The sequence below is a fragment of the Dermacentor andersoni genome, chromosome 2 (genome assembly GCF_023375885.2).
Source record: "Dermacentor andersoni chromosome 2, qqDerAnde1_hic_scaffold, whole genome shotgun sequence".
Taxonomy (NCBI): Eukaryota; Metazoa; Arthropoda; class Arachnida; order Ixodida; family Ixodidae; genus Dermacentor; species Dermacentor andersoni.
The window spans coordinates 88,783,845-88,796,499 of NC_092815.1; the positions used below are offsets into that span (position 1 = coordinate 88,783,845).

At 43.9% G+C, this 12,655-nt stretch overlaps 1 protein-coding gene across 1 annotated transcript in view; it reads right to left on the bottom strand.

Moving 5' to 3' along the window:
• The window catches only part of LOC126541655 (uncharacterized), a 77,167-nt gene that overhangs the window by 23,648 nt on the left and 40,864 nt on the right, over nucleotides 1–12,655 (bottom strand). Inside the window, exons 9-12 of the mRNA XM_050188510.3 lie at nucleotides 12,555–12,642; nucleotides 7,164–7,226; nucleotides 5,276–5,358; nucleotides 1,715–2,002 (exon numbers count right to left, since the gene is read on the bottom strand). Coding sequence (XP_050044467.2) covers nucleotides 1,715–2,002; nucleotides 5,276–5,358; nucleotides 7,164–7,226; nucleotides 12,555–12,642 — 522 coding nt within the window. The remainder of the gene's footprint in view (nucleotides 1–1,714; nucleotides 2,003–5,275; nucleotides 5,359–7,163; nucleotides 7,227–12,554; nucleotides 12,643–12,655) is intronic.

Here is a 12,655-nt window from a genome sequence, read left to right on the forward strand (position 1 = left end):
AATAGACACCAGCCCACTGAAGAAACAACAATCTGCCATGGAGTTAATACAGCCGTTGGTCTACGTCATGCCGCTTTCGATGTGCGAAGAAACGGCTCTTGAAGGCTTAGTTCCGTTTACGAAAGTCTGAGCCACTCCATAGGTGTAACGTAGCTGCAGATTTCTCACATTTTGCTGAAATGTAGCAGGATGTAGCAGGGTTCGCCTGTCGATGCAGTTCGGTGCAACTGGCGCATCGGCACCATCACTGCCAGTGGCACATACTGAGCAACTCAGGTTCGCGAGAGGTTCATTGAAGGATGGCACATACCCAGTGCATTTGTGGCGCAGCCTGCTAATGCATAGGGCCGTTGTCCTTGAGATACGAGTTAAATTCCGCTCAGCATGGGAGAAATTTAAGGAATATTTTTGGTCATTGCAGAGTGGCACATCCCCACTGGCACATACCTAGTAATCCAAGTTGGAGTCAAAGATGCTCATTGAGGAGTGCCACATGCCTATTGGCACATACCCTGTAACCCAAGTTGGCATCAAAGAGGTTCATTGAAGATCAGCACAGATCGAGTGGCACATACCCAGGGCTCGAAGTTGGCATCAAAGAGTATCTTCAAACAGCGGTACCTGCTCAGTCGTGCATTTACTGTGAGCCATGTCGGCATGAAAGATTCGTTTAAGAGTGGCACATTTCCAGTCAAATCTCGATATAATGAATCATGCGGGACCGCCGAAAATCGTTCGTTATTCTGAGAGGCCGTTATAGTGAAATCCACAAAATTAACCACTCTGCCCATCAACCCATCAATTCATAAGTTGTCATTGTTTGAGCTATCCGAGAAAAATGTCGTTGTTGGCTCTCAGCCCTTGCTGTTGCTATTTTCCATAGATGCTGCCACCACACACCACCGAAGCACCCGAGTGATGCGTGCGAAGCAGACGCTATATATATATATATATATATATATATATATATAGAGAGAGAGAGAGAGAGAGAGCTTGGCTGCACTGTTTGGTCACAATATGCAACTTAGCATCTCCTGCGTGCAACAGGTCTGCACATGGCCATGATCCCACCAGAGGGCACAAACACCGCCAAACAAGGAACGCTGCCGAACAGGGAACGCGTGTGCATTCTCTGCCAAGGCAAAGCCTGTACTCCTCCCATTCCAAAGCAGACGCTGACGCTGAGAAAACTATTCACAAAAAGGGAGCTCCACGTCACTTCGAAAGCGCAATGTTTCTTGTGTGTTTGTTTTCACGCTCCTTGCAGTAGACACCACAGCAGTCTCACTTGAGGCAGACACCTGAACTATTTCAAAGTGCAATCGCGCATAAACAACACTGTCCGGAAAGTGCGACCGTGTGGCATCCCCACTAGTGCAGAGTTTACATTTCTCCGTGTGCGAAGCTAGTAAGGTTGTAGAAAGAAGTGCAAAAGAAGGAAGACTTCCTTATACTGAGGTGCAATATACATGGTTTTCTGTAGACAAGGTATAAAATGCTAAATTCTTTATATCGAGAATTTTGTCATACTGAAGTTTGTTATATCGAGGTTTAATTGTAGTATATTTTCACAGGTATACTTATTTTTGTCTACGAACATGTCTACAAAGTCTACAAATGTGTCAAACTACACAGGTGGCTCCAAATAGCTCACTTGTGTAACATTATAGAGGCAAGTGAGCATGCCAATGGAAGTACATAGATGCTATCATACCCGCTCGACCTTGGAGGGCCACTGGTCCTTACAAACGTGGAGTTTGCTGCAGATGGCGTCTTTGCAACAATGGCCTCAAGGTGATCGGTGGAAGGCACGGTGAATGTCTCGCTAAGGGCCTCTGCAGGCTTGTCCTCCGAAGACAGTGTTACGGTGACGTTCAGAGCAGCACATGCCTTCTCTGGTGTGTTTTCAACAAGGGCTGTGATGGACTGCGAGTCAGACGCTGCCTGAGGCGCCTCAGGGGAGGGCAGAAAGCTTGCCTGGCTTCTTAGCGACTGTGAAAGGCTAGAAGAAACAAGGAAAATGGAGACGTCTTACATGTTGCTGTAGGGCAGAAGAGAAAAGATGGCAGATCGATCACACTTGTTGGAATCTACATTAAGCAAGGCTTTGTTGAAACATTTAAATTAAACACTATACAGAGAGACATATGTAGGGGTCTTTATATCATGTTTCTGACTTTGTTTCCTATTTTTCACTAGTTAGGTGAAGCGCCTTATGCGCATGCAACCTTTTGCCATACTTGTTGCAGTCTGCTTGCTTGTTTATTCTTGAGCTTTTTGATGGTACGTCTCACATTGAACTGACAACTTGTGTCAACTTTGCACTTTTTCATGTACCTTTAACACTACTGCCATGGATGCCAAGGCTGCTGGCACTATTGCACAAGCAAGCAAGCAAGATGCATGCAATTTAATTTCTTACTAAGCGCAAATTACTGTTCATGTTCTCCCATTGCGGAAGTTTTGTGTGATTAGGATTTCCGGTAGCACGCATGTACTACCTAGCTGTTTGTGTTCTGCATTATGTTTTGCAGCATAGTGAATATGCCCAGCAAGACTTTTCTTTCTTGCCCTAAAGATGTGGTTCAGTCCCATGATACAGGTGCAAGTGCCAAAGTGAATGCATTATACCTTACCCACGCTTTGCCCAACCATGCCCCCATGTGACTGTGGAGGCAAGAACATAACTTTCGCTAACCATTCATCTACTCATTGCCCATTATGACCTTACTGTCACTCCTTTCTATCCCAAAAAATCTTCAAATACAGTTTCTTTCCTTGTTGTGTCTACATTTGAAACTTCTTACCTAGTGCCACTTGCTTCTTTTCATCGACCACATTTATTGAGAAAATTGCCAATTGTTAATGTAATGTCCTTTTATTTTGAAAATGGCAATACAGAAAAAACAGACAAAACATGAAACCTGTGTTTCGTGTCTATTAGTGTGTGTTTTTTTCTGTGGCACCACCTTAAAAATGAACTTTCATCAACTGTGTTTCATGTCTATTAGTGTCTGGGTTTCTTTCTGTGGCACCACCTTAAAAATGAACTTTCACCAACTCACCCAACTCGCAGTTTTCTCGATTCCTGTTTGCATTCTTCGTTTCTTTTGTTTGTTTTACAAGAGATGTACAGATTGATGCTTTGCTTTCATAATGCATATAACTCGCTTTCATGTTTCCCCTTGTCTTTTTGCATTCCTACTTTTTCAATGTTTGTTTCCCTCCTCACTCTTGTTATGTATGTCGAAATAAATAATAAAAGGGTTTGTTAAAGGGACACTAAAGAAAAATACTAGGTCGAGCTAGATTGAAAAATTAGGCTTCTGCAATAACGAATTCGTTATTTGTAGTGAGAACAAGTTTTGTAAGTGCAAAAAATAAAAACATAAAAGAAAAAAAATTAATTAAAAACAAAATTGGAGTGCTGCCATCTGGCATGAACTATGCTACATCTCTCGTGATGTAAGCATTCTGTGTGGCTGGCATTGCTGGCAAGCTGCAAGATACGTACAAGCAAAGGGTGAGCAGCAGAGAGAGAGAGAGAGAGAGAGAGAGAGAGAGAGAGAGGTAGTGAAGAGGAAGAGGTGTTATTTTGACGAGACCACCCTGACTGCGTTCAGCGAGAGGAGGAGGATGAGGCAAATGGGAGGCAGAATGTGCTGAGGTAAGCGGTTCAAGGAATGCCAATGATGCAATTTGCAAGAGCAGTTGAAAGAGCAGGTGAGAGAGGTGACTCGGAGATTATGTCATGTCCTCAGTCTTGCTGCAGGTGATTTAAATCGAGTAGCAGCAGTGAGACATTCGGTGTCAATTTTCTATGCAACAAAGTCTTACATTGGCACACAGAAAATGATGTTAGATTTCTAGAGAGATAAGGTATCTATCTAACTTGATATTTTCCTTTAGTGTCCCTTTATGAGAGGAATTCCCCATTAAAGACCACTGTACCTCAGTCTTCATTGTAACTCCATCATTGTAAATGCTAAAAAGTGCTTCACAGAGCTTGTAGGACAGAAAAGAAACAAAACACAAGGAAACACAAAAATTATACATATACACAGAAGCTGACTCTGAGCCAAGCTTTAACAAAAAATGGTTGGCATGATTTTAGTAAACCAGTACAGGCAGAGTGGATGTTTCCTTCCCCCACTTGACCCCCTTCTCTCTTTGGTCCTCTTTTCTCTACTGTGCTACAACTTTTCTTTAATGTAGAGTATACCTGCCCCAAAAGTGCAGTCTATTGAGAAAATGTAAAGGTTGCTAACTCCATTTCTTGGACACGTCAGCTCCCCTGGAGAGGTGCTGATGTCACGAGAAGTTGCGTGCAGCGATAGCGGGTTCGATATAGCCTTCATGCCCATGAAGGCCAGCAGCCGTAGCTTTAGCGTACTAGAGCTAGCACACATTAAGCCTTCCCACTTGAATTAAAAACTGAAAAAATTCCAACCAAAATTTATTTTAAAAACAAGGACGTCTCGAAGCTCGACTGGATCCTTCAGCAGCGAGATGGGAATAGGCTGTGGGGAGCACCCGCCTCCATTTCCTCCCGCGTACCCGCGTCGTCCCATTCGCACGTGGCGGACGGGTCGAGCCAGTGTAGACAAGGGAGAGAGGCACTACGCGCCCTCCCTTTCTCCGTCGCTCTTGTGACGGCGTACCCCTCTCCCCCCACGCGGCTCACGGGAAAGGGAAACGTATCCGGCGGGCGAGGAGGACTTCCCCACGCAAAAAGGTAAAAAGGCATAAAAGCGTGCCACCGGGGAAGACCCTCTCTCTTGGGACGCCGACACCTGGACCGCCTGGACGAAAGCACCTGCCGCATCCCGTGAGTGATCTCGTTTGTCTGACTCACCCAGACAACGAGGCAAGCCTATTTACTACTATTACTGAGAGGACGTCCCTCTGCGAGTGTTCGTCATTGCTAATAGCAATAAACGTTATCACCGTTGACACCGCTGGTTGCCTTATTCGTTCGAATCCAGCGTAGCCGCGATTCCCGTGCTACGGGTTGGGAGTACCACGAAGCGACTGCGTGGGGCTAGATCCGGAGCTCGCCTTCAGCTCTAGCCGCACGCAGAGTGGAACCCCCACAAGGCACAGCAGTGCTTATATTCGTTTGTGGTGGCTCGATAAATGTGCGGATACATTTTGCAGAGGTTAGTTAATAGACACTATTAACTTGGTTTGTCAGAAACAAATAAAGCAAGCTGTGTTGCCATCTGAGACAAAAACTTACGAAATGCGATAGCTAACTGGTTAACTATTTTCTCACCTGTTTAGCATTGCCTGCTGCTGAAGGCTGTTGTTCAATTTCGCCTTCTGCGAAAGGCTCGTACTCGGCTGACCGAAGATGAGCTGTAAAATTGCACAAGACAAAAAAGGAAGAACAAAAGTAAATGTAATGCAACAATGTAGTTGAAACACAATGTAACAAAATTGTACTTTCAGCAGGCTACATATACAATGACCATAACCCCCTGCCCGCTCCATCTCTCGTTTCTTTATATTTTGTTACTTCATGACAGACTACACATGTTTCACACATTTTGAACATCCAGGTAATACATTCATAAGGTTTTAATTTTGCACGTGCCATTACACAACTGCCGTTACTCTTGCTCAAAATAAGGCTGCAGGATCAGTACAGTCGAACCCGTTTATAATGAACTCAACAGCTCTGCAGAAAGTGATCGTTATATCAGTAGTTCATTATATATGAACTTGCCTTTAGAAATGCTAGAAAATCAACCACACTGAAGCTGGCATCAGCAGTTATGATTCAGCAGCGCAGTGATTTTGGTCCGAAAACCAGATTTTCAGTGTCAATTTTGTTCCTGCTGCATTCCCATACTTAGTTGCAAACTTCCGTTAGAAACGTTCATCTAAAGAATGAAATGCGGCGTTGTATAGCTCTTTCAAAATGGCAGCCGGCTCCCATAACCTGTCATTTCGATATTGCAAGCACAGCTTCCATTTCTTTATTTGAAAGCTTGCGATATATTTTACTAACAGCAGGACATGACTGTATTCTGCACAAGACACCAAAGCGTTTTAGTTGGCTGGAAGCGCAAAAATTCAGAAACTACTGTGGCATGCCGCCATTCTGTGAAGGTCTCGAACATCATGGTTTCGGCATTACGACTGCATATAAGCCACACAAGAGCTATAAAATTAAGTTATCTATATCGCTTCGGGTGAAAAAATTCAATGTTTGAAAGGTAGAATGTCACCGCAAACCATTATCAGCAATCTCCAATCAGTAAACGAAGTGCAGCCGAATTGTGATCTCCTGATAACAGCATCAGAGTGACAGCCGATCCTTTGCAACATTGGGTGGCGGCCGCGAGTGGTGCAGTGTTTTTTCCGACTCAGGCCGCATCGACAGCAATGTTTGAGCAGCCGCTGTTCCCATGATGGAAGGACACAGATGGTCATTTCAAATTGCCGAAATAGGCGAAATGCATGTGGTACGGCGGGGACAACAGTGCGAAAACAAGAGTGACGCCATCATGGCATCCGTTATTGCACCGGTGCACGTGCCACTACATGACCCACACCATGCAGTGTGTGCTTGCTTTATGTACTTTGCGGTGCTTACTTAGCATTTGCTCTCTTTTTACCATGACCGGGTTCGAAGCATTTGTTGTAACAGTACGCCGATTTAAAGTATGTTCGTCATACCTGGAAGCATTTTCAATAGGCAGGCTCAGACAATTGCAAGTGCACTGAAATGTGGTCATTACAACCAATATATCGTTATAAGTAGGTTCGACTGCATTGCTTGAACGAGTTGCACTCACCGATAAGCACCACTGCTGTACTCAGTGCAAGCCCTTCAGCAGAATTTACTGCATACCCACTGCCTTTTGGTACAAGGTACACAAGAGGGAACAACAAAAAAGCAATAAGCAATAATGCAAGCCCTCCACTAATGGAGCTGTAAAAGCCACATGCAAATCCGAAGAAAACAAATAACGCTGGACATTGGGACGTGACTGACAGACGAAGCGCTTTATCTGTCTCAGTCATGTTCCGTTGTCCAGCGTTGATATTCGTTTTAGTCAGATATGTATCAACGAGCCCAAGTTAGCACGTTACCACATGCCAATATTTCATTGTACTAGAAATGCCCAATGCCCAAAACATAAGACACTACTCACCCTTGCGGCCACTGCATCAGCGCAAGCATTCCTGGCCATCTTCGGAGGCTTGCTTATGTTCAACTGCACCAAAAAAATGTTCTATTAAATTTTTATTCTCATAAACCTGGAATATATGTTTCAAAGAAGACCTAAATACAGAAAAAGATCTCACAGTCAGAAGACTTGAGTGCGAGACCTCCTGTTATTGCATGCAACAAAGAAAAATAACGATACGCAGTTGATTTGCATTACATTGACCCTAAGAGGAATGACGAAATTGATTGACTTAACCAGCAGCTCGAATTAAACGATGCAGAAAAATCGTGAAAACACACTGCTGATTCATTTGGCAGTATTTGCTCGATTTTAACATGCCCCCAAATCAAACACTCTTAAACAAAGTAGAAATATAACGCACACCCGATATTACAAAAAAAAAAAAGAAAGGGGGGGGGCAAGGTTATAAGGCGTTACACAATAACTGGCAGTTTCTTAAAGTCGGCTTCGTTGCACATTTTTTAAAGGGCCCCTCACCAGGCCTCGTAGCAAATTTTGGTTATACGCTGGAAGTTGTTACGTGTCTTCTACGAAGCGCTCTGCTGAAAAAAAATTTTAAAATCGACTCATTAATAGCTGAGATAAAACTATTTCAGTGCCGCGAACCCATGATTTCAGCAGGCGGGCTCCACTGCCAAGCAAGACGCTCTTTTTACTCGCCCCGTGTAGCCTTCACAAGCGAAATTCCTTCTCTGCATTCTCCCATACTAGACCTCGAGGATCGCATGATGCATACGTTACAGGTCCCACCTTAATTTTTTTCCCCTAGTTTTTTTTTTTATGCGCTACGCATTTCCACTGACCGTGCGGCGCGCGAGCTGTTGTCTCGTTCGCGCAGCACACAATTTTGCGCGCTGTGAACAATGAAACATGACTAACGGTATAATTCAGTGCTACACGAATACTGAGCAGATCGCAGAGCGTGATCACACACTGGAACACGGTAGAAAATGGCAGTTTCGGTAACTGCGCACGTGACCGCACGACCGTGGGAACAAGCAGACGAAGCGGAAGTACCCCCCCCCCCCCCCCCCCCATCTCTCTTGCTTCGGTGCAAAGTAAAACAAAATACACGCAGACACTCCGTTTGTGTGTTTCATTATTTCTCTAAACTTCAATTCGTTAATTCAAGCAACAGATCACACAAATAACTGATGTTGCCTTGAATAATTCTCGAAGTCATGTGTCACCACAAGCTACGTCACACTGCGGACACGACTACATAGGCGCAGGGGCACGACTACATCACTGTCCGGCTTGGAGTGCGGCGGCCACGAGAACGAAAAATGACGTTCGGTTTGAAATTTCAGATCTCTCCGCGGTGCGTAGCGATGTAATACTCTGCAGGTACGATCGTTCGCGCAATGTATGCTCTGCGCTTGGCAGCTTAAAATGGCCAGACCTGGTGAGGGGCCTTTTAAAGTGCGCCCAAAGGACGGCACACAACAACTTGTCTACCAAGTTGACATTTCCAAATTCCCCCTGAGTTTTCCAGGTTTTCCCTGAGTGCCTTTGCAATATTCCCCGAGTGACACAGAGCTTTGTTTTATGTCAAGACGGGCTCCCTACATCATGTCGACCAATGGTGTCACTCTTTGTAAGCATATTAAAAAATAAAAGAACAACTTAATCCAGTTTGAATAGTAAGGGGCAGTGTTTATTTTATTCAAAAAGAAAACAGAAGGGAAGGGTTCGTAAAATGCACAGCGAATAAAATATATTCGAAAGAAATAGTAAAACCTATTACAAATTGAGTCGAACATTCTCAAGTACAAATAAGAAGAGATGCATAGAGAATATTTTTGAATATGAGCTATTTCTATCAACTGATAGCAAGCTAATTGGTATGAGGCCCGAACTTTATCACAAGTGAGATTCTCTCGCAGCAGCTGGTAAGTCAATCTAAACTGTCCTGACGTACTCTCAACCTCCACACAACGCCTCAGTGTTGCATTTCACTGCTTTAAAGTTTTTTTTTTTTTTTGCTTGGATGAGGGACACCTGCATCTCGGTGTCAGCGAATGCTTTGCTTTTAGAGTGCAAGCTCCTCCAAAAAAGCGGCGGCATGCTTCCTTTCCCGTTCATTTCTGAATGCATAGGTCCTTTGTCTTCTTGTTCTCCTTTGGCTGTGTGTTTGCCACACGGACTATTTGAAGCATTCTGTTGGACAGTTGTACAGTCAGCGTCTGATTTTTCGGACTCCCTAGGGGCCTCGAAAACGTCCGAAAAAAGTAATGCATGTCTTTTACAGCCCTGAAAGGCTCAAATCGCCACAGGCACGCCCGAAAAAGCTTTGAAGGCCTGCCAGCACACTTATTAGGCATATTGGTGCTCGTACTGTGATAGAAAATGGTGGGTGTACACGTGTATAATTAAGGAATACATACTGTGTCCCGTGACAGTCGCCCCTTGCTACACTTGTTATGCTTCACAGCGTAACATTGCTGTAATGAGGTGAAGCTGACTTTCGGGAACCGGCATTATGCAACACACTGTGCTTTTCGAACTTCGAAGCCAATCGCAATGACCACAAAGGCAGTGTCGGTGCCATTGCTGACAGCGGCGAATTCATGCAATGAAAAACACGGCACGGAACGGCAAGAAGCTTAATATCGAACCTCGAAGCAGCTAGGCCTAGCATTGCCGCGGTGGTGGCTACGGCTGCCAGCGCATCTGTGAGCAAGCGTGCCAGTTCGAGGCGGCGAGGTTATCAAAAGGTGGTGGTTTTGATGAATGCCGTTTCGGACCTGTGGTCACGGCAAAAAGTCTGGAAAATCAGACGGCGAAGGGTTTTTGCGTCCGAAATTTCAGACGTTCTTATACATTGACCCTATGGGGTATGCAGTAGTGCCCCATAGCCCATCTGAATTATCTGGTTTCCGGAAAGTCGCTCGTTGACTGTACTCTGGCAACTCCTCCAGCTGACGATGCGGCATCAAAGACCATTTGTTACGATTCCTCTGTTACTCAGGCCAGCATTACCATGACTTTCGTTCCCTTTCAATAAAATTACAGCTGATTTTCCCTAATAGAAGTGCAAATTGCCCGAGTTTTCCATGAGTTTTTTCCAGACTAGTCAAAATCCCTGAGAATTCCCGGTTTTCCCAGTTTTCCCAGCTGGTAGACACCCTGCACAAACATTTTTGCATCCTACCCGCATCGGAATCTCGCTGCCATGGCCGTGAGTTGCGCCCATGGCCTTGTGCTCAACAGCAGAACGCCATAGCTGCTAAACCAGTGGGGAGGGAGGGTGGGGTAATGCTAACTTTAGATATAAGTATTTTTCATCAAGTATGAAATTAGAGTTACAGGACATAACTGGAGGAGCAGCTATGCATTCATGATGTATAGTTGAGACTGTGCATACACGAATTACGTATCTACATTTTTGTTCTTATATGATGATTAGCTGGTGAAAAGCATGAATGATGCATATCGCATACATAAAGGAGGCAAGGTCAAAATGAATCAGCCCACGACAGCTAGCAAGAAGAATATCTCTTGAGATTATGCCGACAAACTCATAAGTGCACTTTGCCTGTAAGTGAAGAAGCTGCCTAATTAATATTGTTATGTGTTTTTGTAATAGTTAAACCTCAATATAGTGAACTTCAAATAATAAAATTCTTGATATAACAAAGTACTAAATAACATTTTATAACGTCTTGTCCATAGAACACCACATATTTAGAACATCAATATAACAACGCGTGTTTACGCACTATCTATATAATGAAATTTCACTCGTGCCGTGAAGGAATACAATGACAATAAATAGAAACTTCCTTGGACGCCGATGGTCAAATGACTGGATTACAAGTGGCTGCTTGTGAACGCACCTCGCAAATCGCGTGCCATGTGGCTAAGAGTGTCCACCGAAGCGGAGCACAATCATGTTCCATATAAAGTCCAAGTGCGATAAAATCCTACTGAGTACGAGTGAAAGCATGTGAGGGCAAGCCAAGAAAGGTGGTGGCTTGATAAGCGTAGTCTTCCTGCGCGAGCAAAGGGAGGGGGGGGGGGGGGGGGGGGGGGGGGGTTGCCGAGATGGCAAGTCATCACGTGCGCTTCTTCCTGCGCATTTAGTAATGAAGGTTGCGTAATATTGAGTTTCAGGTACGTGTTGAAGCAAGAGGCAGACAAAGCATTTGCTCCCCGCTACCAGCCCTTTTGTGATAGCATCGTCACACTACGGGTGGTACTGTCAGGTGCAGATGCGTAGTGGATGCAATAGTGTGGCTGGCCTCGCCTTGAACCGCTGATGTGAAGATATCGTCGACATGGCGTGAAACCGTATTTTTCATAGCTGGCTGTCAAATAAAAAAATAATAATAATAATTTGTCTCTAATTAAAATTTCATTTTTCCAATTGCCCAATACGGAAACTTTTGTGACCCCTTCTGTGTAAGAAAGATCTATTGGCCGCTGTACTTATTTCATAAAAGATCATATTTCAATAAAATGAAATTTCAATATAACAAAATAAATTACCAATTTTGCTGACTTTGTGATGCGGAGGTTTAATTGCAGATGTTATTGATGAAATCAATGGCTCGATGACATAGTGTTTAACTGGAAGTAAACCTGTAACCTATAGAAATAGTCATGTTGAGTGCAAATGGACATTTCTGAAGATCACCAAGCAGCCCAACGCCACATCGTTTTCGAAACCTGGATATTATTAAACGGACACTAAAGAGAAAAATTATTTCAGCTGTATTAGTAAATTACCCTTTTACGATAGCAAAAAACCCACTCTTATATTGAGAGGAGACATGACAAGGCTAAAAAAAAAAAGGCGCAAGAACAAGAAATGGTTGGCAATGCCTGCTTGAAGTTCTCGCACCAGCTTGCCGTGATGTCATAAATTTTGGCGCTGTATGCTAGCATATAGTTTCCTACAATAATTACTAGAGGGGGCTCTGGCACTGCAATCATTCAGCAACCATGGGAATGACTGAAAGTACATGGATTTGTCCGATCTTCGTGCTTGTGGATTCAGACGTTCTTGTGGCTTTGTTTATTGCGCTTTATATGCCTTCATTGTCGTAAATTTCCGAGCCATCTATGTTTTTTCTTTTCTTCTGATAAACAACCAATTGCCATTAAATCAATAAATATAGAGCTATGGTCTTGTCAGTCTAAACTGATCTAGTGTTCCCTTTAAGCACACTTTTCTTGGTCGAGGTTGTGCTTTTTACTTGACATAAATCTAGTTGACAGCACTTGCGTGTTCCTCTTCAACACAACTTTTTCTGTACTTAATTACGTGCACCATGCACAAATTTCTGGACATTGTTAATATATGCAGACAATGGAAGAAACGAGGAAAAGTATTGAAACATAACTTACGGGAGTTGGCTTCTTGGATGCAGAGACCAGAGGAGATTCTGCTTTCCTCTTTGTAGCAGCTGCCAAGGTATCAACATTTAGGCTGCGCCTGGTAAGCAATA